We start from the raw sequence: 26,478 nt of genomic DNA on the forward strand, positions 1-26,478 counted from the left end.
AAATGGCCCAAATGTCTACATTTATAAAATAAGTATTCAAGACATGGTGGCAAATGTCTTTAATCCCAGCATTTGGGAGACAGAGGCAGGAGGATCTCTGGGAGTTCACGGCCAGCCTGGTCTACAAAGTGAAACCAGGATAATCAAGGCTACACAGAGAAACCTTGTCTTGAAAATCAAAATAAATAAATAAGTAAATAAATAAATAAAATAGTATTCAAATCAAACATTTACTCATAATAGTTCATGGAAAATTTTTCAAAATAATTTTAATATTTTATTTAATTTTATTTCATGTGCATGTGTGGCTCAGAGGTAAAGAGCACTGTCTGCTCTTCCAGAGGTCCTGAATTCAATTTCCAGCAACCACATGGTGGCTCACGACCATCTGTAATGAGATCCAATGCCTCTTGAACTACAAAGCACAGCCAAGGCTAACACAGAGAGACCCTGTCTGAAAAAACCAAAATAAATAAATAAGTCAGTCATTGTGTAGCCAAGGACAGCTCTGAGCTCCTGGTGCTCCTGCCTCTACCACCCAAGTGCTAGGAGGACAGTTGTGCGGTCACGCCAGTCAATGTCAACCTTTATTAAAACTTAAAGCAGTTACCATGCTTTACCAGGCTCAGGGACCATGGAGGAAGAGGGAGCGGAAAGTGTGTAAGAGCTGGCACAGGTGTGAGGAGAGCTGTGAGACGCTGACTTCTGGATGCACGGCTGTTGCACACACCAACTTACAGCAGCTGGGGTCACTGCCCCACACTCTAGCCTGAATGAGGGATGCGCCCAGCAGGACCCACCCTTGGCAGGAGAGCATTGGCAAGTGATGCTGAATGAAGCAGAGTCATTCTTTTGTGGGAACAGGGCCAGTAGACGACCCCATCCTCACGGACATAACAGGCCCAGTAGACGACCCCATCCTCACGGACATAACAGGCCCAGTAGACGACCCCATCCTCACGGACATAACAGGCCCAGTAGACGACCCCATCCTCACGGACATAACAGGCCCAGTAGACGACCCCATCCTCATGGACATAACAGGCCCAGTAGACGACCCCATCCTCATGGACATAACAGGCCCAGTAGACGACCCCATCCTCAGGGACATAACAGGCCCAGTAGACGACCCCATCCTCACGGACATAACAGGCCCAGTAGACGACCCCATCCTCACGGACATAACAGGCCCAGTAGACGACCCCATCCTCACGGACATAACAGGCCCAGTAGACGACCCCATCCTCACGGACATAACAGGCCCAGTAGACGACCCCATCCTCACGGACATAACAGGCCCAGTAGACGACCCCATCCTCACGGACATAACAGGCCCAGTAGACGACCCCATCCTCACGGACATAACAGGCCCAGTAGACGACCCCATCCTCACGGACATAACAGGCCCAGTAGACGACCCCATCCTCATGGACACATGGACAACAGTAATTAGATTCAGGGAGTTTATTAATAACACATCAAAAAAGAGCGAGACAGTTGGGGACTTTAGAGGAAGTTAAAGGGAAGTAGTGCTGGATGGGTTGTTACAAGAACTGCCACACAAGCCACTGGAGCACCGATCTCAGTGAGAGATATTGATGGTTTATTAGAGCGCCACATCCCAAGGCTGACCATGGCCAGGGACACGACCTGGAGTCGAGAGCCAGACTATGACACTGGGCACCACCACGCCCCGCTTAGACACTGGTCTGCTTCTAAGGCAGGCTTTTTATAAGAAAACCTGTAAGCAAGTAACAACCATGTAACCAGGTGGGAAGCAACGGGGAGGACAGCATTACATCATTTTGATGAGATAAACACAAGAAGAATGGGCCGGGCGGTGGCCGGCTTTGTATAAATGGAGAGGGTGGCGGGGTGGCTCAGCTGCTAGAGTCCTTGTAGGTTTTGCAGGGAACCTGTGTTCAACTCCTCGCACCACGTGGTGGTTCACAACCATTTGTAGTTGTAGTTCCATGGGATTCAGTGCTCTCTTCTGGTCTCCAGGAGCACTAAGCACTCTCATGGTGTACATAGGCAAAACACAGATACAATTAATAAATTACTAAAAACAAAACATTGTATATAATGCAATGTGTACATGTATGACATTTTCTTTTTCTTTCTTTCTTTTTTTTTTTTTTTTAATTTGTTTTGTTTGCTTTTTGAGACAGGGCCTTTCTGTGTTAGCCTTGTCTGTCCTGGACTTGCTTTGTAGATCAGGCTGGCCTCGAACTCACAGAGACCCGTCTGCCTCTGCCTCTTGAGGGCTGGGATTAAAGGCGTGCACCACAGCACCTGGCTGAATTTGGGTCTTAAGGTTCAGCAGTTTACCACTAAACTATGTCCCCCACCCCCGACCTCTCTATTTAAACAGGGCCTCTCTCTATAGTCCAGACTGTCCTGGAACTTGCTATGAAGACCAGAGTGGCCTCAAATTTACAGAGATCCACTCATTTCTGCCTCCGGAGTGTTGGGATTAGCTGTGAGTCACCATGCCCAGTCCTGCTTGGTATCTGAGATGGCTCTCATGTTGCTCAGCCTGGACAGGAACTCACTATTTGGCTGGAGATGATGGTAAACTCCTGATCCTCCTGCCTCTACCTCCCAAGTGCTGGAATTACAGCCATGCACAGCCATGCCTGGATCTTTTGTTTACTTTTATTTCTATTTATTTTAAATTTAATTTTATTTATTATGGGATAGAGCCTTGCTATACAGCCCAGGGTGATCTTGAATTTGTAATCCTCCCACTTCAGCCTCCTGAATGATGGTATTATAGATGAGATTACACTCTTAAAACTCTCACCCAGCCGGGCGTGGTGACACATGTCTTTAATCCCAGCACTCGGGAGGCAGAGGCAGCATGATCGCTGTGAGTTCGAGGCCAGCCTGGCCTACAAAGCCAGTCCAGGATAACCAATGCTACACAGAGAGACCCTGTCTCAAAATACAAACAAAACAAAAACCCAACAATGTAGCTGCAAATGTTCTCTCACCCATGACCTGTTTGTGGTTATGATGGCATAACGCGGACTACACTAAGTCATGCAAATGTTTTGAACAGAAAATTATGTACAGTATATAATACTTGATAATCAATGACTGTGTTAGTTTACATATTTATTATCCTATTCTTTTTTATTAATTTACTTTTTATTGCCAGGCAGTGGTGGCACATGCCTTTAATCTCAGCACTCGGGAGGCAGAGGCAGGTAGACTGCTGTGAGTTTGAGGCCAGCCTGCTCTACAAAGTGAGTCCAGGACAGCCAAGGCTACACAAAGAAACTCTGTCAAAAATAAATAAATAATAAATAAATAAAATTTACTTTTTATCATTATTATAAAATGTATTCCAACACATTCATTTTATTTTACTTTAATTTTATGAGACAGGAGCTCTTGGATTCCTGATCCTCCTGCTTCTACCTCAAAAGTGCTAGGATTCTAGGAGCGTACCCCAATATATGTACACTCACTTCCTTATAGAGAAGAGTTCACAGCAAGTAGCATGTTACACTGGATGGGCTCTCACAGACCCCCACATTTACTGAGCGTCATAACTACTGTTGAGACAGCTCAGCAGGTAAAGGTGTTCGCTGCCAAGCTGAGGACCTGAGTTTAATCCCTGGAATCCACATACCGGAAGGGAAAATCTTCCTCTCAAAAGCTGTCTTCTGGCTTCCACAGCTCCTATGCCTACACATGCACGTTTAGGGAATAAAAGAGAAAAGCCTGTGTCAAATGACTGACCTACACCGTCTGGGTTTGTGCAACTATAGAATGTTTGTATAAACACTTAGCAACGCACTTCTCAGAAGACATTCTCATTAACAAGTGACACGCAGTTACCGTTTATTTACAGAAGATTTACCCACTTCACAGGAACTAAAATATAAGCCAGTCCATTTCTAGTTTTCTGGGATACTCACATCGCCACTTACCTTTCTTCAACTTTACTCTCCCCCACTTAGATTTTTTGGAGTGAAGGGGGGAGCACTGCTCACAGGGCTTCCTGTAGCTTAGGCTCTGCCTCCTAAGTACTGGGTTTATAGATGTGTATCTCCATCTTTTTTTAAAAATTTCACTTCATTTCATTTTTAATTTAATTTAATTAAAAATTTTTTTGAGACAGGGTTTCCCTCTGTATAGCCTTGATGGTCCTTGACTCACTGTGTAGGCCAGGCTGGCCTTGAACTCACAGAGATTCACCTGCCTCTGCCTCCGTGAGTGCTGGGATTACAGGCTTGTGCCACCATACCCAGCTTATTTTATTTTTATTTTATGTGTATTGGTGTTTTGTCTACATGGATGTACATGAGGGCACCAGGTCTTGGAGTTACAGACAGTTGTGAGCTGTCATGCGGGTGCTGGGAATTGAACCCGGTCCTCTGGAAGAGCAGTCAGTGCTCTTAACCCCTGAGCCATCTCTCCAGCCCCTTATTTCTTTTTAAAACCAATGTATTGTTTTGTATGGTATTTCCTGAGATCAATTCCAGGGCTTAGGGATGGTAGACAGGAGTTCTATCACCAAGCTACTTATTAAACTTGCTCAATTTTCATTTAAATCCAACAAAATAAAGCTTTCTGTAAGTTTTTCATCATTAAGTAGAAAAATATCATCTATATAATACATATATAGACATATCAAAACAGACAGCTCTTGCAGTATTAAGGTTTTTCATTTACTACTTCCCAGTTTCTCTTTGCCTTTCAGAGCATCAGTACTTCAGTCACCTGTCCATTTTCTTAAAATCTAGGCAAGTCTAAATTTGTGCCTCCAAAAAGATAACTCCTAGATAAAGAGCATATACAACTCAAAGGTACAGAGTAAGAACTCAAGTCCTCTCTAATAAAGCACCTAGGGCACCCTGACTGCTTCCAGAGGTCAATCTTATACAGGCTGTAGCACTAACTCTGAGATCTAAGGGACCCAAAGGCCACCTATTGGACAAAACATCCATTTCCGCTGAAACTGGAGGTGATTTTCCTCTGATTTCCTTGAGGTTTTCCTCTGGGGAGGGCCTCTGAACTTGATCCCTGCCTTGAAGTGAATCCAAGAATACTGGTACAGGCTTACAGCTGCCATCCGCAGAATGCTTTTTCATCCTGGTGGTCATTTGTGAGGCCAGCCTAAAGCCTCCTTCACAGAGCACTGGTTTACGCTGCCAGATGCCCTGGGTCTGATTTGCTCACACTCTAGGACAGTTTCCAGTAGGAGAATTCAGTCTTTGTGTCAATCAGGCCAACCACAAGAGAGTTCAAAATGGACACGGAGACAACAGAAATTAACCGCACTACAAAGTTTAGAAGGAAGTGTACAGATGGGCTTCCGAGAAAATTCAGAACTCTGTTCAAAGAGACCAGCTGTGAAAGCATATTTTTGAGACCGATTTAGTTAGATATGTGGCTTTCCAATCTGACTTCTGGTTTTTTGTTTTTAATGTCCATTGATGTTTTGCCTGTGTGTATGTCAGTGTGATCTTAGAGTTAGACAGTTGTGAGCTGCCATGTGGGTGCTGGGAATTGAACTCTGGTCCTTTGGAAGAGCAGTCAGTGCTCTTAACTGCTGAGCCATCTGTCCAGCCCTGGCTTCTGTTTCTTAAACGGGTTATTGCAGACTTCATTGTGGACGGAGCGGATGGAGTCCACTACGGAATAGGGCACACAAAGCATTTTCTGGACTCAGCATGGAAATCTCTGAGAACTCTGCATGACTAGATGGTCTAATGTACTGTGTGTGTGTGTGTGTGTGTGTGTGTGTGTGTGTGTGTGAAGGAGCTCTGGCCGGAAGAGGGAGTTGGATCATCTGGGGCTGGAGTTAGAGGTGGTTGTTGACTGACTGCTGTGTGCTAGGAACTTAAGTCCTCTGGAAGGAAAATAAGTGCTTTTTTTTTTTTAAAGATAGGAAAGTAGATTTTATTTATTTACTATGTATACAGTGCTCTGCTTGCATGTACACCTGTCGGCCAGAAGAAGGTATCAGATCACCTTACAAATGGTTGTGAGTCACCACGTGGTCACTGGGAATTGAACTCAGGACCTCTGGAAGAGCAGGCGATGCTCTTAACCACTGAGCCATCTCTCCAGGCCCCGAAGCAAGTACTCTTAACATTGAACTTCTTCTACCTCCTCCTTCTACCTCGAGAGTGCTAGAATTACAAGCCTATGACACCATGTTGGATTTCTGTGGTGCTGGGACCAATCTCAGGGTTCCCTGCATGCTAGGTCAGTGTTCATCCTACCTGGCTTTTTTTTTTTTAGATTTATTTATTATGTATACAGTGTTCTACTTGTATGCTCATCTACACACCAGAAGAGGGCACCAGATCTCATTATAGATGGTTGTGAGCCACCATGTGGTTGCTAGGAATTGAACTCGGGACCTTTGGAAGAACAACCAGTGTTTTTAACCTCTCAGCCACCTCTCCAACCCCATTCTTGCCTCTTAAATGCACTTTTGTTTTTTTCCAAAACAGGGTTTCTCTGTATATCTGCCTGTCCTGGACTCCCTTTGTAGACCAGGCTAGCTTCGTACTCATAACGATCTGCCTGCCTCTGCCTCCCCAGTGGTGGGGTTAAAGGCGTGGGCCACCATGATTGGCTGGGGCAGCATTTTCACAGATCAGCTTCATTGGCAGAGAGGATTCATCAGTGAAGGTGGCAAAGAAAAGTGGTGGATTTCCACGGTGTGAACTGTTCTCCTTCTGTCTTTTTATTGGGGTTCTCAGATGTTTATGGAGCCAGATAAATGATGGGAACCCTCAAAACTGTGGTGCTAAGACGATGTGGAAACACTGTTATAATGAAGCAAGTAACAGGGCGGTGCTGGTGGTGTCAGCTGGTTTGGCAAGGTCTTGTTTCTCGCGCTTGTGTGATTACCTGCTGTCCTGCTGTAAGGCAGCACTGCGGCTGCATCAGCCTTGAGCAGTCAGTCATGCAGCCGCCTCCTGTTGCTGGCCAACTGGCCTCAAAGGTAGTCTTGCTTCTGGCTTTTTATTTTTGTTTTCTTTTTTTTTAAGACAAGGTCTCTCTGTGTAGCCTTGGCTTTTCTGGACTCAGTTTGTAGACCAGGCTGGCCTCGAACTCACATGAAGATCTGCCTGCCTCTGGCTCCCTAATGCTGGGATTACAGGTGTGTGTCACCACGCCGGCTTGCTTCTGGCTTCTAAAGGCATTAGGCATGCAAAGTGGTATACATTCATAATGTAGGTACTAACGTATATATGTAAAATGAAACAAATCAAACTCCCCAAAAACAAAGAATGAGAGGAGAGAAGAGAAAAGAGGGAAGGGGAAGAAGAGGGAATAAAAAGTAATAAAGTTAGCCTGGGTGTATTGGCACACGCCTTTAATCCCAAAACTCTGGAGGTAGAGGTAGGTGGGTTGATGTGAGTTCGAGGCCAGCCTGGTCTACAAAGCGAGTCTAGGACAGCCAAGGCTACACAGAGAAACCCTGTCTCGAAAAAGCAAAAAACAAACAAACAAAACCCCGCCCCCCCCCAAAGGACCCATTCTTGTATTTCTTGTCCCTTCCATTCTTGCCTGTGACTTGTCAGCCATCCCAAAGCCCCCATGGGCGAAGTAACGCTTAGGATCCATCCCAAGACCATGATGTTTTTATCACCCAATTCTGGTTTTTGAAGCAAAAAGAGCAGCCTGGCCCCATGGAGAGTTACTTGACTCTCTGCAAGGACGAGAGACCTCAGCAGGAACCAGCAGCATGCCCCTTGCATTGCGCAAAGCGTCTCAGAAGCCATTAACATTCAGAGCCTTTATTGGCATAGAATCATCAAAGGACAGAACGACAACAAATTGGCATATATGTTAAAGATCATATGTGATTTCTTGCAAGTTTTGACTCACAGATTGAGGCAGGTCCAATCAATAGAATACAATTATAGCTCCCATTAAGCAATTGCAGGGACTTGAGTTTACCTTTATTTTGTTTTGTTTGAGAAAGGGTCTCACTCTGTAGCACAGGCTGACCTGGAACTCACTCTGCAGCTTAGGCTGCATTTATTTGTATAAGAATTATTTTAAAGAGGTTTTCTACCAGTTGTCATAGGGAACACCTATAGTCTCACAATTCCAGAACTCCAAATCAGATGCAGGCCAGTTATGTGGCAAGATACTTAGAAAAGAAAAAGAAAAACAAACAAACAAATAAACAAACAAAACAAAAAAGAAAAAAAAACAAAAAACAAAACAAAAAAACACACAAAAAAACCCCCAAAAACAAAAAACAAAAACAGGTGTGGTGGTGCATGCCTTTAATCCCAGCACTCGGGAGGCAGAGGCAGGCGGATTCGAAGCCAGCCTGGTCTACAAAGTGAGTCTAGGACAGCCAAGACTACACAGAGAAACCATGTCTCCAAAACCCAAAACCCAAAACAAACAAACAAAAAACCCAAGAAACAAAACTTGTAATACAACACTTGGGAGGCTGAGAATAGAAGGTCACAGAAGACAGGTGATCTGCCAGCCTTAGGCACCTCCTGAAAGGCAATCATATTTTTCAAAGGGGGCAGGAGGGGCCCCCTGGGAATGTAGCTTAATGGCAGAGTGCATATGTAAAGCTCTAGATTTATTCCAAGTGCTGGGGGGAAAGGAAAAAAAAAAAAAAAAAAAAGGAAGATGGTGGCTTAAGAGATGGCTCAGTTGGTAAGGTACCTGCAGTCCAAGCACAAGGGCCTGAGCTCAGATCCCCAGACCACGTAAAAGTGGGCACAGCAGGGCCCATCTGTAACCCCTACACTAGGTGGCACATACAGATAGATCCCTAAAACTTGTTGGCCAGCCAGCCTCCCCAAATCAACAAACTCGGGTTCAATGAGAGACCTGATCTCAGAAATATGTGTGAAGATCTCTGGCTTACACACGTGTGCACCGCTGAAGACCTCTGGCTTACACATGTGTGCACCGCTGAAGACCTCTGGCTTACACACGTGTGCACCGCTGAAGACCTCTGGCTTACACATGTGTGCACCGCTGAGATATCTTGGCAGCTCCTGTTTGTTCTATGTGTGATTAGGTCTCATGAGTTCCCAGGTGGCCTTGAACTCACTGTGTAGCCCAGGCTGCTCCTGAGTTCTTATTTTCCTTTTATCTTCCTGTCCCTCTCCTTTTCTCCGTGTGTGTGTGTGTGTGTGTGTGTGTGTGTGTGTGTGTGTGTGTGTGTCTGTGCATGTCCATACAGGTGTGTGTACATATGCACAGGAGTACATGCATGTGTAAGCCAGAGGTCGCTTGCCCATGTCCTCACCTGTATTTCTGAGATAAGGTCTCTCACTGAGCCTGGGGCTTGTAGATGCAGGTAGACATTGGCCAGTAAGCTCCAGGGATCCGCCAGTATCGGTTCCCTTCCATATGCACACGTATAAGCATGTAGCCCACATAAGAATGGGATCGCGTGCACGCTCAGGACAAACCCCTGCATTAGACATATGACTAGCCACAGACCTTTCCCATATTGAAATTATAGTTTATTGGGTTACTTCTGGGAATTTGGATAGGGGGTTATCTATAGGAGCACAAGAGACTGTCCAATAGAAATTTACAGTAGGGCCAAGCATGGTCTCCCACGCCTTTAATCCCAGCACTTGGGAGGCAGAGGCAGGCGGATCACTGTGAGTTTGAGGCCAGCCTGGTCTACAAAGCGAATCCAGGACAGCCAAGGCTACACAGAGAGAAACCCTGTCTCGAAAAACAAAACAAAACAGAAGAGAAATTTACAATAGGAAATTCCACTTTTGCATTGTTCAATGTAGTTAGTAGTCACTAATCATGATCCTATAGAATCAATGACTTTTAATTTAATTAAAAAATTCTTTTAAGAGACAGGATCTCGGGGGTGAGGAGGTGGCTGGAGAGATGGCTCAGAGGTTAAGAGCACTGGCTGCTCTTCCAAAGATCTTGAGTTCAATTCCCAGCAACCACATGGTGGCTCACAACCATCTATAATAATGAAATCTGGTGCCCTCTGCAAGAGACAGGATCTTACTATGTTACCTAAACAGGCTCTGGACTCCTAGACTCAAACATTTTGTCTTGTCTCAGTCTCTTCTCGCAGTTTGGACTACAAAGTGCTCTACTGATTATTTTAAAATATTTTTATTATAAAATTCTGTGGTTTTGTTTTGTTTTTGGAGACAGAGTTTCTCTGTGTTGCCTTGGCAGTCCTGGACTCACTTTGTAGACGAGGCTGGCCTCCAACTCACAGCAATCCGCCTGCCTCTGCCTCCTGAGTCCTGGGATTAAAGGCGTGCGCCACCATGCCCGGTTTGTTTTGTTTTTTTTGAGACAGGGTTTCTCTGGGTAACCTTGACTGTCCTGGACTTGCTATGTAGACCAGGCTGGCTTCCAACTCACAGCAATCCGCCTGCCTCCTGACCGCTGGGATTAAAGGTGTGCGCCACCGCCGCCCAGCTATTAAGTTCTGGGGATGACAGTGGATACAGTGCTTGTCTAACATGCCCAGTACCACATCAAACCGAGACTGGCTGCCTGGTCCCATCACTCCAGGGAGAGAAGCAGGAGGTCAGAAGCTCAAAGCCATCCTCAGCTACAGATTTAATTCAAGGCCAACCTGAGCTACGTGAGAGTGATTCAAAAGAAAAGACAAACAAAAAGGGAATGAAAGAAAGAATAAAAATAGTTAGCCTACCGTCTACCTACCAGTCGTGTGTGTGTGTGTGTGTGTGTGTGTGTGTGTGTGTGTACACCTATAGCAGGGGTTCTTAATTTTCCTAATGTTGCCACCTTTTAATGCAGTTTATGTTCTAATGACCCCTCCCTTTAAAATTATTTCGTTGCTACCTTATAACTGTAATTTTGCTGCTGTTGTGAATCTTAATGCATATATCTTATATGAAACTCCAAAGGGGTTGTGATGCACAGGTTGAGAACCATTGACCTGTAATGCATCCAATGAGTTTAATCAGGACTGTTTACAGGAGCATGGATGCAGGGCTGTTTGCAGGAGCAAGTAGCAAACTTCTTCTCCTATCAACTATTAACTATCTGTGTAGATCTTACAGGAGGGTAGGGCTTTGTGAGCAACTCCCCCTGAAATAGGATGAGTTCTTGAGCTCAGTGGTTCCAGACCAGCCTGGGTGACTTAGACTATCTCCAAGGGGAAGGAGGAGGAGCCTAACATAGTGATTCAGAAGGAGGAGCCTAACATAGTGATTCAGGAGGAGGAGGAACCTAACATAGTGACTCAGAAGGAGGAGGAGCCTAACATAGTGATTCAGGAGGAGGAGGAGCCTAACATAGTGACTCAGAAGGAGGAGGAGCATAACATAGTGATTCAGGAGGAGGAGCCTAACAGTGATTCAGGAGGAGGGGCCTAACATAGTGATTCAGGAGGAGGAACCTAACATAGTGACTCGAAGGAGGAGGAGCCTAACATAGTGATTCAGGAGGAGGAGGAGCCTAACATAGTGACTCAGAAGGAGGAGGAGCCTAACATAGTGATTCAGGAGGAGGAGGAGCCTAACAGTGATTCAGGAGGAGGAGGAGTCTAACATAGTGATTGAGGAGGAGGAGGAGCCTAACATAGTGATTCAGGAGGAGGAGGAGCCTAACATAAGTGATTCAGGAGGAGGAGGAGCCTAACAGTGATTCCGGAGGAGGAGCCTAACATAGTGATTCAGGAGGAGGAGGAGCCATCATAGTGATTCAGGAGGAGGAGCCTAACAGTGATTCAGGAGGAGGAGGAGGAGGAGGAGCCTAACATGGTGATTCAGAAGGAGGATGAGCCTAACAGTGATTCAGGAGGAGGAGGAGGAGCCTAACATAGTGATTCACACCTTCGATGTTCACACTCAGGACTTGAGGCAGTTTGAGCCTAACTTGCAATACATAGTGAATTTCCGGCCAGACCAGGCATGGTGGTACACACCTTTAATCCAAGTACTCAGGAGGCAAAGACAGCTGAGTATCTGTGAGTTCAAGGACAACCTGTTGTACCTAGCAAATTTTGGTCAGCCAGGGCTACGTTGTGAGACTCTGTAACTAAAAACGAACACCAGTGATCAAGCAACGCTGTCAGGAAATGGTGAGGTAGCTCAGCAGGTAGATGGCATGTTGTGCCAAGCTCGACAAACTGAGTTTAACTCCCTGGAACCTACGTGGTCCCCAATACAAATAAGTAATGTGAGCATTCAAATACATACATACACACATACACACACAAAAAGACTCAGGTAGGTATCCTGGGGTATGATGTATGTTGTTTCAGAAGTTCGGAAGTTGAGGCCGGAGGATGAAGAGCTTGAGGCTGGCCTGGGCTACATGAAGAGACAATTTCTAAACAAACAAACAAACAAACAAACAAAAAACCCAGCAGCAACAGCAGTAGTAACAAAACAATAAACAACTCCCTATGGGAGTTATGCTTTAATAGACTGGTCTTCTTGAAGCTTGTGTCCTGCCTTCCTTGGGCCCCTGAGTAGTTAGGTTACAGGCCTGCCACTATTCTGTGCCAAAATACAGACATGCTAAAGAGTATTGCAGTTTGTTTCAATTATGTTACAAATCTCAGGGTTTACTATATTTTGAGTGCTTAAGAAATTATACAGTAGGAGGTTTAAGTACGAATGGCCCCTTCAGGCTAAGGTATCTGAACGGTTAGTCACTAGGGAATGGCACTATTTGAAAGGATTAGGAGGTTTAGGAGGCGTGGCCTTGTTGTAAGAAGTGCATCTCTGGGGGTGGCCTTTGAGGTTTCAAAAATCCATGTGAGCTGGGCATGGTGGCACACACCCTTTAATCCCAGCAGTTGTGAGGCAGAGGCGGGTGGATCTCGGAGTTGAAGGCCAGCCTGGTCTACAAATCAAGTTCTTGGACAGCCAGGGCTCCGCAGAGAGACAAAACAAAGCAAAACAAAAAGAAAGACAAACAATTACGTATGCCAGGCCCAGGGCCCCTCTTCTGCCAGCCTCAGTGCTCCTAGACATGCTAATGGACCAAGCCTCTGAAACTGCAAGCAAGCTCCTAATTAAATGTTTTCATAAAAAACAAACAAACAAACAAACAAAAAACCCCGACACCCTGGGGAAGCTGCTTATCTGTATTCCAGTGGTGGAGGCAGATTGGTTTCTACGGCAAGTTCCAGGCTAGCCTCAGCATACGGTGGGACCATATACAAACAACACACATTTCCCCTTCCGCTTTTAATCTTTAGGCCTCCCAAGTATTGGAAGCACAGGCGTATCCAGGAACTGCCTCCTCGCTGTTACTAGCTGGTCTACAAATCTTGAGCTCAAAAAACCCTCTGGCCTCAATCACTTGAAAAGCTGCAACTATCGGCTAGTTGTGTGTGTATTGTTCAAGCTCATTTTCGCTTCAGTTTTTACCTTAAATTGCTCGGTGCATTTTTTTTTTCCCTCGAGACAGTGTTTATCTCTGTAGCCTTGACTATCCTGGACTTTCTTTGTAGACCAGGCTGGCCTTGAACTCACAGCAATCCTCCTGCCTCTGCCTCCAGAGTGCAGGGATTAAAGGCGTGAGCCACCACTGTAATTTTTACCTTTGGATGAAAGCTTTGGTGTATTTACAACTTAAAAAAAAATGAGGTCTCACAAATTCACATGACTCACCTAGGTAATTTGGAAACCTGTAAAAAACACCCCCTTCTTTCTTTTTTTGGTTTCCACTGTCAGGAACCCTGATCTGTGTTTTCAGCCAGTAACCAAAACGATTAGGAAGCCAGAAGCCCAAGAACTGTAGCTTGGGAGAGTCTCAATGCTAACTTCCTATTTCGCAGCTCTGAAAATGTTAATGTTAGGAGTCTAAGGTCGTAGGGTGGCACAGGAACGAGCGGCCCATGCCGTGCCCTGTGGTTAAAAAACTTTGCTTCTAGATCCGGGGAAACCAGCAATTCCCGCCCCCCCCCCCCCAGGAATTAACCATTTTACAGCCGGTCCGGTTCACGTCCCCGACCAGGCCAGCCTCCAAGACTCTCGAAGTCCGTCCTGGCCAAGATCGTCGCACAGAACGGCGCCTCCCGGGGGGAAGGAGGGGGTCCGCTTCCCGCCACCGGGGCTGCTCCTTCGGCACCACCCCCACTCCCCCCTCCTCGCGCGGGCAGGTCTTGGCGCCAAACGGGTGGCGGCGCTGTCCGCCCCGCGCGCGCGCGCGTCCGCGCCGGGGACCCGAGGGAGGCGGGGGCTCGGCCGGCGGAAGAAAGGGCGGGGGCGAGGCGCGCGCTGCTCTCGCGTGCTCTCGCGCCGCTCCGCGTGACGGGGCCCTGGGAGTGCGCGACGCTCCGGCTCCGCGGGGCTCGGGCGGACGGCCGGGAGCGCGCGGCGGCGAGACGGGCTGTCGGGTGCCGGTGGGCGCGGGGGGTCCGGGCGTGCGTGCGGGCGTGCGTGCGTGCGTGCACCCGCGCGCGGGCTCTCCCGGCGGAGCCGCAGCTGAGGCTGCGCTTCCCCTGCCGGACGGAGAGGGGCAGTGTCGCCCCGGCCGGCGCACGCTCGGCCCGCGTCCCCCCTCCTCACCCCCCGCGCGGCGGCTGCTCCTCCGCACCGCCAGCCCCAGCGCCGCTCCGGGGCGGGCGGGCGGCGGCGGCGGCGGCGGCGGGACCGACGGAGCCGCTTTGTGTGCAGCCCGACGAGGGGCGGCGGCGGCGCAACCACCTGACAGAGGCCCAGCGCTCGCAGCACCGTCCGCCCGCATGAGGAGGAGGAGGAGGAGGTAAAAGCGGCGGCCGCGCTCGCGCCCTCGGCGGCGGCGAAGGGAGGGACGGAAGGGGGAGACCGCAGGGGAGGGCGCGCGCGCCGAGGAGGCACCCCCACACACCGGCAGGGTTAGCCCCGGACCGGTGGCCCAGGAGGCCTCGGCGATGCCGGGTAGCGCGGGGTGGCCGAGGGCCGGGAGACGCCGCCGGGCTCGGCTGCTGAAGTTACTGGACAGAATGTGAAGTGCGGAGCCGCGCGCGTCCTCCGCTTCCCGGCGCGAAGCTCGGGCCGCGGGCAGCTGGCCTGGGGGGCGGGGGTGGGGTGGCCGGGGGAGGGGGCGGCCGCGCGGCAGGGACGCCGGGGATCCCCCCCTCCGGTGCTCGGCGCGGCCACCGCGTTCCGCTCCCGGGCGCCGGCGCCGCGCGTGGGTCCTCTTGGGGACCTAGTTTTGCGGCCTAAGCTGAACCCTCTAGGCCTCGAGTCTCCTTTCCCAGAGGGGACCGGCCAGGCAGGGATCCGGCCGGTTCTCCCGGGCCGAGCTGGGGTCTTTTGGGTTCTCGCTGGTCCCCCGAGGCCACCAAACTTCCGACCTAGGTGCTCTGGGGTGCGTTTCATTGTGAAAAGAGGGCTAGGAAACTCCGGGCGCAGCTCGGCGCCTCCCGTGGCCGCCGCTGCTGCAGCCGAGAGCCCAGTGGTGGCATCGGGGCTCGCCCGGGGTTGGGACGGCGGACCCCTAGTGGGGTCCGAATCCCAGGGAAGGGGCAGGATGCGGGGTCCCCCGGCCTCGGGGGGAAGGAAGGGGCCTTTCCAGATTAGAGATTTTTGAAATGAAAAAGAGGTTACAAAGTCTCCCCTTTCCCGCTGAACTTTGATTTTCTGACCGATAGAGGCCGGTAGAGGACTGTGAAAGAAAAGTTATCCCCCAGGATGGACTTCACGCAGCCGAAGCCTGCCGCTGCCCTCTGTGGCGTGGTGAGTGCAGACGGGAAAATCGCTTACCCTCCGGGAGTGAAGGAGATCACCGACAAGATCACCACCGACGAAATGATCAAACGTCTGAAGGTAAGGGTCTGGGGTCGACGATCCACGATCCGCATGGCTTTGTGACTCTCGTGGTTTCATTGGACTACTCAGCTTGGCCTTTGAAGTTTTTAGTGCCTAGTTTTTAAAGATAGCTTATCCTCTTCTCTCTTAAGCCCCCGCCCCAAAATATTGTTCTAACTTGGAGACATCTTTGGATAAAGTTCTGAAAGGACCATAAATAGCATGGGAAATTTAAATTTAAAAAGTGTGATTGTTTTCTATTCTGTTTATTAAACATAGGAACGAGTGTTTAGTTGCTTTTCTTCTTTCTGCGATTATTTTACTTAATGAATATTGTTTAAGTGGCGTGTACTCTTTATCGAAGGTTCCTATTTTCATCAACTCCAAAAAAAGAGTTGAGCACAAGCAACCCTCCTCCCCTTAGTTTCTCACAATTTTCTAATACCTGGAAGCGTAATTAAATTTTATAGAGTGTACAGATTTTTCAAAATTCTTGATTAAAGTAAAAAAAAATGACTTAGGTATACGTACCCAAGAAATGTGAGGACTGGATTATTGATATTTCTTTCAGGCTTGTTTTTCTTGCTGTAAATATGGGTGATCCTTAACATCAGTGTTGTCTGGTGGCTTTTGTTTTGTTTTGTTGTGGTTTTTCAAGACAGGGTCTCTCTGTGTAGCTTTGGCTGTCCTCTGCCTGCCTCTGCCTCAGTGTTGTCTGTTTTAATCACACTGGTCAGGTTTGGGTTTTCTTTTCACAACTGAATGAGGGCAGTTTTTGTTATGGAATCAGCTTTAAGCAGTGATTGTACGTTTGGACAACTTTGATTCACCAGAGGATGTTGTAGGCAAAACTGGGGGCTTGTGTGGACTAGAGAGACAGGTCCATGGGTCCTGCTAGGAAACCAACAGTGTAGGTGAAAGATCTTAAACTACTGAGGCAGGGCATTGACAGTGGGAATAGTCAAAGAGTGGGTCAGAGGAGCTCTGCGAGAGAGGATCTTCTGTAGCTTAGCCGGTCTTGAACTTAACCACTTCCTGTCCTCACGCCCCAGATGCTAGGGTTATAACCACGTCCTGCTAAAAACAGCGGTTCTCAACCTGTGGGTCTTGACCCCTTTGGGTTGAAGGACCCTTTCACAGAGGTCAGCTAGCAGATACTTACATTACAGTTCAAAACAGTAGCAAAACTACAGTTACAAAGTAGCAATGAAGTAATTTGTTTGTATTCATCTTAACATGAGGAATTATATTAAAGGGTTGAAGCTTTAGGACGCATTTAGCACTGTCCTGAAAGATGCTAAAAGTCAGGTCAGATGCCGGGGCGTGGTGACGCACGCCTTTAATCCCAGCACTCAGGAGGCAGAGGCAGTCGGATGGATCGCTGTGAGTTCGACGCCAGCCTGGTCTACAAAGTGAGTCCAGGACAGCCAAGGCTGTTACGCAGAGAAACCCTGTCTCGGAAAAACAAAACAAAAGTCAGGTCAGACATGGTGGGGAAAGCAAGGCAAGAAACGTTGTTGACAATTTCTCTGCCTTGTGCAACTTTATAAAATGTGTTTTTAGGGCTTGGTTTTAGAATCGAATAGTGTCTGTGTTTAAAGTGTTCCTATGTTAGTTTCCATTTGTTGTCTTTTTGAAAGATGCAGTTTCTTTTTCTTTCTTTCTTGGTTTTTTTGAGACAGGGTTTCTTTATGTTATCTTAATCATCCTGGACTCCCGTTGTAGACCAGGCTGGCCTCAAACTCACAGTCATCACCTGCCTCTGCCTCCTGAGTGCTGGGATTAAAGGTGCGGGCCACCACGCCCAGCAAGATTCAGTTTCTTTTTCGTTCCCCCCCCCCCCTTCTCTCTCTCACTTTTTGGTTTCTCTATGTAGCCTTGGCTGTTCTGGACTCACTTTGTAGACCAGGCTGGCCTTGAATTCACAGGGATCTGCCTGCCTCTGCCTCCCGAGTGCTGGGATTAAAGGCGTGCGCCACCTCGCCCAGCTAGATTCAGTTTCTTTAATTAAAACCCATCTTTTCATTCCTTTTCCCGGGTCTGCATGTGAACCTCAGGCCCTGCTCTGCCACTGAGCTCTGCCCAGCTCAGAGCAGGGAAGTCCTTTTGCTGTTTTTGAGACAGGGTCTGGCCTAAAATTTGCTATGTAGAAAAATTGCTATGTAGACAAGACTGGTCTCAACTTCTCTCAGTTCTCTCTGCCTTTGAAGTGTTGGGAATACAGACATGTACCACTGTGCTCAAATGAAGTCTTTTAAAGTGAGAATGTATATATGGCTCTGTGTATACACATGTGCGTGCCGCTCATGTTTGGTGGTCTGTGTACATGGTTTTTTGTTGTTGTTGGTTTTTTTTTTTTTTTTTGGTTTTTCGAGACAGGGTTTCTTTATGTAGCCTTGGCTGTCCTGAACTAACTTTGTAGACCAGGCTGGTCTCCAACTCACAGAGGTCCACCTGCCTCTGCTTCCCAAGTGCTGGGATTATGGACGTGTACCACCACTACAGGCTTCTAAGTATTCCTAACTATGAAAAGTCAACACTGGGGCTAGCTCTCCATTTATTACGAATTCTTTTTGCAAGTTAAAGTTGACATACATTTTTATTAATTTTCATTTCTTGCTTTTTTTTTTTTTTTTAAAGATAGACTTGTCTGAAACAGGGCATGGTGGTGCACTTGAAGGCAAAGGCAGGTGAATCTCTGAGTTCAAGGCCAGCCTGGTCTACAAAGTGAGTCCAGGACAGCCAAGGCCACACAGAGAAACCCTGTCTCCAAAAAAAAAAAAAAAAAAAAAAAAAAGGCACAGATGTGGTATGAACCCTAGGCTGCCCTCAGACTTGCTCTTCTTGCCTTGCTTACACGCTTAGAAATACAAGCAGCACCACACTGAGCTGCTTTCTTTCACTTTTTTTTTTAAAAACAAGACAAAATCACGTAGCCTAGGCCATCCTTTTTTTTTTTTAAGATTTACTTATTTTATTTATTGCATATGAGTGCTTTATCTGCAGAAGAGGGTGTTAGATCACATTATAGATGGTTGTAAGCCACCATGTGGTTGCTGGGATTGAATTTAGGACCTCTGGAAGAGCAGGCGGCGCTCTTAACCACTGAGCCATCTCTCCAAGCCTAGGCTATCTTTAAACTTGAACTTGAACTCTTCCTAACTTCGTATCTAAAATTATATTCAATCATGCCTGAGCATTGAACATAGAACTTCATGCCTGTTAGACTGCTACCCTAACAACTGATTCATACCTTTAGTCTATGTTTGTTTTGTTTCCTTTCCTATGGTTTATTTTTGAGAGAGGATTTCATTGTGTATGCATGCCCAGGCTAACCTCAAAATCATCATCATCATCATCATCATCATCATTTTTGGTTTTTTGAAACAGTTTCTCTCTGTGTAGCCTTCGCTGTTCTGGACCAGGCTGGCCTCCAGCTCACAGAGATCTGCCTGCCTCTGCCTCCCTGAGTGCTGGGATTACAGGTGTGCGCTGCCATGCCCATCCTGGCTCCATAATTTTGAAGTTAGAAGTATCCTAAAGAAATTCTTGAACCTCCCAACGGATGACAGAAATGAAACCTCTAGTACCTAAATGACCAAGCAGCATTCCTAAGGATCACTTATAAAGCTGATTAGTACAGATCGAGGGCCCTGGCATCCATTCTGTTTTGGTTCTGATTTAGCTTGCTTCTAAGGCACTTTTACTAGTTATAACTAAGGATTAGTGACTAAAAACAGTACGTTAAACGGTTTGTGTGTGGGTGTATGTCTATAGTACCTGTGTTGGAGAGGCAGGGGATAGTTTTGTATAGTTGGTTCTCTCCTTCCACCTTAAGGTGTTCTTGGCCTCAAACTCAGGTTGTCAGGTTTGGGAGTTGCCTTTAGTCTCTGAGCCAGATCAGCAGCCCAAGACTTGTGATTTGAGATGGGGGAGGGTGGCCAGGTGGGCTGTGTAGCTAAGATGACCCTGACTTTCTCATTCTACCTCTACTCTCCAGGCACTGGCATTACAAGAGGCATTCCTCTTTGCTGGGTTTAGGCAAATGTACCCAGGACATCCCCAGGTTTGCATAGTTAAAAAAAAAAAAAAAAACTGAGACATGGTCTCTTTACATATCCCTGGCTGATCTGGAACTCACTGTGCGGACCTGGCTGGCCTCCAGCTCACAGAGATCTGCCTGTCTCTGAAGTGCTGGAATTGAAATCATACACCGTAGTGCCTGGTCGTAGCAAAACTTTAATTTCTGTTCTGAGGAACTACTTTATGTATTTTGCTAGGTTTGTTATGCATGGTTTGGTCCCCTTGAGTATATTGGGATCATTTTGCCTTAGTAAGATGTTGCCATTATATAGCCCCAGTACATCCTTTAAGGGAAGTGTCTTAGATTTCATATTAGTTTTAATTCCTTCTGTCATATACCTGAAGTTGTGATATTATATTGGTCTGTTTGTTTCTTTGATTTGTCTTGTGCAGGCTTTATGAATACAGGGCGCTAGATCAGATTTGTTCAATTTGATTCTCATAACATATTTTTCTATTTTAATACTTGGTATATTGTTAGATACAACAAATATTTGTTAAGTGACTAAATACTTCGATGTAGGGGGGCTTTTAAATTCTTCCTACTCTTAGCTTAAGTTAAAAAGAAATGTATCTCTTTGTGCTGACTTGCAGATGTCAGCGAGTCCTCTCGTGAGTCAGTTTTATCTCCTACCTAGTTACGGCACAGTCTCTTGTTCATGCCATCCTGCTCAGCTGGCCTAAACGTTTAGACATTTTCCTGTCTCCTGTTTTGCAGTAAAAGTGCAGAAAATATGTTGGCTTTGGGGAAAATTTAAATGTTAATAGTTCATTTTCCCGGGGCCAGACATGGTGGCACATGCCTTTAATCCCAGCACTTGGGAGGCAGAGGCAGGCGGGTCTCTGTGAGTTCGAGGCCAGCCTGGTCTACAAAGTGAGTCCAGAACAGCCAAGGCTACACAGAGAAACCCTGTCTCAAAAACAACAACAACAACAAAAAGTTTATTTTCCCAGCCAGGCAGTGGTGGCACATGTCTTTAATCCCAGCTACACACAGAAAATTTAATTTTCTCCCCTCTACCCTAATTCTAATATATGATTATAAACATTTGTAATTTCTTTTTAATCTTTTTGGATTTTGGTCATTTCTCTTTATTCTCTTTCTTTCCTTTCTCTTTTTTCTTTTTTGTTTGTTTTCTGAAACAGGGTTTTTCTGTGTAACAGAACCCTGGTTGTCTTAGAACTCACTCTGTTGACCAGGCTGACCGTCAACTCACAGAGATCCTCCTGCCTCTGCCTCCCAAGTGCTGGGGTTTTATAGGTGTGTGTCTTCGCTGCTTTACTCTTTCATATTTTTTCTATGTTTTTCTCTTTTTTCTTTTTTCTTTCTTTTTTTTTCTTTTGGTTTTTTGAGACAGGGTTTCTCCATGTAACAGCTCTGGCTGCCCTGGAACTCCCTCTGTAGTCCAGGCTGGCCTCGACGTCACGGAGACCCACTTGCCTCTGCCTCTCAAGTGCTGGGATTAAAGGCGTGCACCACCACCGCCTGGCCTAAGTTCTTCTTTTTTCCTTGTACCGGTTTGAATTTAGGGTTTGCTCATGCTTGGCCAATGTTTTAACCCTGACTACAGCCTCACACCTGACATAGCCACTTTTACTTTTAGATTCAGCTGTTTTAAGTGTATCAGGATTTTGCTTGCAGGTCTGTATGCTTTGTGGCCTCACAGGTCAAAGAGGGAACTGCATCCTCTGAAACTAGCGTTACAGATGGTTGTGAGTTGTCATGTTGGTGTTGAGAATTGAACCCTGGTCCTCTGTGTTGTTGTTTTTGGAGACAGGGTTTCTCTGTGTAGCCTTGGCTGTCCTGGACTCACTTTGTAGACCAGGCTGGCCCTTGAATAGCCTGCCTCTGCCTCTGCCTCCTGAGTGCTGGGATTAAAGGCGTGTGTCACCACCACCTGGCTGCCATTTGTCTTTTTAGTTAAAGTTGTTTAATACTTGTTCACACTTGGTCAGTTCTCTCCGTTGTGAAGATAAGTTTCTTTTCCTTTGCAGTTAGCACAACCAATGCTTTAGGAGATAATTTATTAGAATGGCCTGTTTTTCAGCTGCCCTACTTTGCTTTTCTGTTGCTGTGTTAAATGACTGAGCAGAAGCCACTTAGGGGAGGAGAGGGTTTATTTGGATGATAGGTTTCCGGTCATCTACGGACGCCAAGGAAGGGACAGCAGCAGACACGAGTGAACTCTGCTTACTGAGTTGTTCTCTGTGGCTTGCTCAGTTCCATGTATAACCCAGGACAGCCTGCACAGAAAAGAAAATGCCCACAGACATGCCAGCAGGCTGATCTGATGGCAGCAATTCCTCAATTGAGGGTTTTTCTTCTCAGGTGACTCTTAATTTGTGTCAGATTGATAAAAATCATTATAATTAACCCTGTTTAGAAACAAATGTCAAACTCAATGTTTTCTTTTCTTTCTTTCTTTCTTTCTTTTTTTTTCCCCCTTTTCTTTTTTTTGGTTTTTTGAGACGGGGCCTCTCTGTGTAGCCTTGGCTATCTTGGACTCTTTGTAGACCAGGCTGGCCTCAAACTCAAAGAGATCTGCCTGCCTCTGCCTCCCAGGTGGTGGGATTAAAGGTGTGGGCCACCATGCCCAGCTCAAACTCAGTGTTTCAGACTGCCTTAAATAACTGTGTTGGCTCTGCTATCCTTTTTATTTTTATTCATTTATTTACTGTTTCTTGAAACAGTGTTTCTCTGTGTAGCCCTGACTGTCCTGAACTCCCTTTGTAGACCAGGCTGGCCTCAAACTCAGAGTGCTGGGATTAAAGGCGTGAGCCACCATGTATGGCTAGGTATCCTTTTTAATACTAGTGTCTTTTTCTGAGATAGTGTCTTGCTGTGTATCCCTAGTTGTCCCTGGAATTTGCTGTGTAGACTAGGCTGGCCTGCAATTTGTGAGTTTGAGGCCAGCCTGGTCTACAAAGGGAGTCTAGGACAGCCAAGGCTACACAGAGAAACCCTGTCTTGAAAAAGTAAAAACAAAAACAAAAAACCTAGAAAAACAAAAAGTTGAAATGCTAGGGATTGTGCCCAGGATTTCAGGCTCATGCTGTGCCACAAATATCTGCCTGTAAGATTTCCCTGTAGTTTGTTTTGTTTAAGAATTTATTTATTTATTAAAAAATTTTTTTAAATTATATATACAGCTCTCTGCCTGCATGTATAGAAGAGGGCATCAGATCACATTATAGATGGTTGTGAGCCTCCATGTGGTTGCTGGGGATTGAACTCATGACCTCTGGGAGAGCAGTCAGTGCTCTTAACCGCTGAGCCATCTCTCTAGCCTCCTGTTTAAGACTTTATTATTATTGTGTGTGTATCTATGATGTATGTGCATGGACCCACAGATGCCATGGCATGCATCAGAAGACAAGTTTGTGAGCACGTTCACTCTGACCTACATGTGATTGTCTGGGATTGAACACATGGTGTGTGATGCTCATGGGAAGCATCTTGCAGGCCCCACAGCTTTGTTCTCTTCATTAAAGGGCGTGTAAAGTACAGTGTTTGGTAGTTACTTGAAAGTGAAATTTTACCTGCTTTCTGGTGTGTGTGTCCGTCTGTGTCCAACGTTATTTAGAATATATGCTTCTTAAAGAATATTTGTAAATATCTAAAATTAGGCAATAATAAAATGAAATTGCTGCCAGGTGTGGTGGCGCATGCCTTTAATCCTAGCACTCGGGAGGCAGAGGCAGGTGGATGGCTGTGAGTTCGAGGCCAGCCTGGTCTACAAAGCAAGTCCAGGACAGCCAAGGCTACGCAGAGAAACCTTGTCTCAAACAAAACAAACACATTGCTTTTAGGTCCTTGTAGAATAATATAACATTTTGTTTATTCAGTTTTCATTACTGTTTGGGTTTTGATTTTCAAGACAAGATTTCTCTGTGACAGCCGAGGCTCTTCTGTACTCGCTCTTGGACCAGGCTAGCTTCCAGTCCACAGAGACCCACCTGCCTGCCTCTTCCTCTGCCTCTCAAGGGCTGGGATCAAAGGCGTGGGCCTCCAAGTCAGGTTTGTGGTCTACTTTGTAAATAAACGATATTTTAGAGTAGTTTTAGGTTCACAGCAAAGTTACCTGAAAGTTGCAGAGTCCCGTCCACTCCTCATCACAGTCTACCCTAGTGCGACACATTTGTGTCAGAATGAACCTGTCGCTGTCAGTCAAGCTCATGCTTCTACTTCTGCTTTGTTTATTTAAACTTACTACCTGTTTACTCCTTCAAAATAGTTCTTACAGGCAGGCAGTGGTTGTGCAGGCCTTTAATCCAGCACTTGGGAGAAAGAGGCAGGTGGATCGTTGTGACTTCGAGGCCGGCCTGGTTTACAAAGGGAGTCCAGGACAGCCAAGGCTTTTTTTAAACATTTGTTTTGTGTGTTTGTGTGTGTGCACATGCCACACAACACATATGTGGAAGTCAGAAAACATCTTTATTTTGTTTTTCAAGTGCTGGGATTAAAGGCATGTGCCACCAGGCCACCTTCCTTGAGCTTTCTTATGCTCATGTTTCCTTGTCTCTCCTGTCCCTCCCCTCCCCCGCTTTCCCCGCTCCCTCAGCCTTGCTTTCTCACTGGACCAGGAGTTGACCTAATAGAGAGATTTCCTGGTTTGTGATCCAGGCAATTCCACCCATTACAGTCTTCCTATTCCTGTGGTTGCATGCCCAACTTTTTATTTAATTTTTTTAGTCTGTCTTTCTATGTAGATCAAGCTCGCCCTGAACTCAAAGAGATCCTCCTGCCTTGGGGTGCTTTATCCCACTTTGCTCCAACTTTTTTTTTTCTTTCAAGACAGGGTTTCTCTGTGTAGCCTTGGCTGTTCTAGACTCACTTTGTAGACCAGGCTGGCCTCGAACTCACAGCGATCTGCCTGCCTCTGCCTCCTGACTGCTGGGATTAAAGAGGTGCACCACCACGCCCAGCTTACTAGTGATTTTTTTTTATGTGATTTAACAAAAGTAATCTTCAAGTTATTTACTTGTAGAGGCAGATATTCTAGGTTTTTACATTTTTTCATGCCACTCTGTTCCTTCTGGTTTGAATTGATGGCTACAAGAACAGCACGTTAGCATTAAGAGTTAAGGTGAAGTGGCAGTCCCACACACTTTACTAAAGAGAGCTGTGGCTATCTGGTCCTGCAGCACAGACTGGCTTTAAACTTGGAGCAATCCTCCTGCCTTAGCCTAATAATCATACCATTAGTGTTGAGATTCAAAGTGGGAGCCCCGTGCTGTTCTTAGTTTCACATTTTCTAAAGCAAAGACTGACCTGTTTTTCATGAGAGTGTGACATTCCAAAACTAATACTTATCTAATTAATAGATGTGATCCCAGATGTGATGATTTCTGAATCATCAAAAGTGAAAAAAAAAATTTTTTTTTTTTTTGGCTTTTCAAGACGTTTTTCTTTTCTTTTCCTTTTCCTTTTCTTTTCTTTTCTTTTTTTTTTTTGAGACAGAGTTTCTTTGTGTAGCCTTGGCTGTCCTGGACTCCCTTTGTAGACCAGGCTGGCCTCAAACTCACAGTGATCCGCCTGCCTCTGCCTCCCAAGTGCTGGGATTAAAGGCGTACGCCACCATGCCCGGCTCAAAAGTGAAATCTTTATGACAATTACTTTTTGATTCATTTTCAAACAGGAAACAATGGTTTTTAACAGAATATTGTGGATATCAAATTACTCTAGTGACAGTGGTTACAGCCGAGTGTGGTAGGCCATGTCTGTAGTTCAGCTCTGAGGAAGCAGAAACTGGGGAAGCTTGGCTTTGAGGTTAGCCTGGGCTAAAAACAAACAGACTGACAAAGGAGAGGAAAGAAACCTTTGTTTTGTGGTTGTTTCCAAGATTTTCTTCTTTGTATTTAGCTTGTTTGGGATGCTTAGTTACTTTATCTGTAGTTTATCTTTGATTATTGTTATTTATTTGTGTGTATGTGTGTTTTTGAGCAGGGTTTCTGTATATAGTCCTGGCTGTCCTAGAATTGCTGTCTTTGAACTTAAGAGAGATAGGTTCCCCTGCCTCTGCGTCTGCGGTGCTGAGATCAAAGGTATGTGTTGCAATGCCTAATCTCTTTTGTTATTTTTGAGAAACATTCACCTGTTACCTTTTTTGTTTTGTTTGGTTTGATTTTTCCAGACAGGGTCTCCTCTTTAGGCCTGGCTGTCCTGTGGACCAGGTTGGCCTCAAACTCACAGTGATCCCCCTGCCTCTGAGTGCTGGGATTAAAGGTGTGTGTGTGCCATGGGACTGGAGAGATGGCTCAGTGGTTAAGAGCACCACCTGTTCTTTCAGAGGTCCTGAGTTCAATTCCCAGCAACCACATGGTGGCTCACAACCATCTGTAATGTGATCTGATGCCCTCTTATGGCCTATAGGCAGAGCACTGTATACATAATAATGAATAAATAAATCTTAAAAAAAGTGTGTGCCATGATACCCAGCTCTTGACTGTTATGTTTTCAAATGCTTATCCCATATTCCCCCCCCTCTTCTTTAATTTCTTAATGTTGTTTGGCAGTTAAATGCCAATTCTGTTTCTCTGTCCGAATTATCTTTGTTAATGTTCGTTGTTTTCATTCATTTTTTTTTTTACTTTATGCTCTGTGTGTGCATTTATGTGCACATGGCAGCATGTGTAGTGCATGCCTGTGCGCACACAGGAGTGGATCTTC

At 46.2% G+C, this 26,478-nt stretch overlaps 2 protein-coding genes across 4 annotated transcripts in view; one reads left to right on the forward strand and one right to left on the reverse strand.

Moving 5' to 3' along the window:
- Positions 1-1,898: 1,898 nt before the first annotated feature.
- LOC311606330 (uncharacterized protein) lies at positions 1,899-14,679 on the reverse strand (the record flags this gene model as incomplete). Its single annotated transcript, XM_084797607.1, has 3 exons — positions 1,899-2,018; positions 3,641-3,696; positions 13,912-14,679. 2 exons carry the CDS (start codon positions 14,677-14,679, stop codon positions 3,691-3,693), a joined length of 774 nt encoding a protein of 257 aa, XP_084653733.1. The 3' UTR covers positions 1,899-2,018; positions 3,641-3,690.
- Positions 14,545-26,478, forward strand: part of PDS5A (PDS5 cohesin associated factor A) — a 95,995-nt gene continuing 84,061 nt past the window's right edge. Inside the window, exons 1-2 of one of the 3 annotated variants that reach the window (XM_084797585.1) lie at positions 14,545-14,697; positions 15,569-15,743. In XM_084797585.1, coding sequence (XP_084653711.1) covers positions 15,609-15,743 — 135 coding nt within the window. In that variant the 5' untranslated portion in view covers positions 14,545-14,697; positions 15,569-15,608. Of the gene's footprint in view, positions 14,698-14,789; positions 14,925-15,568; positions 15,744-26,478 lie in introns of those variants that run through there. The other 2 variants (XM_084797586.1, XM_084797587.1) reach the window with 2 other exon arrangements.

Source organism: Acomys minous (assembly GCF_964271855.1).
Source record: "Acomys minous genome assembly, chromosome: 10".
NCBI classification, from domain to species: Eukaryota; Metazoa; Chordata; class Mammalia; order Rodentia; family Muridae; genus Acomys; species Acomys minous.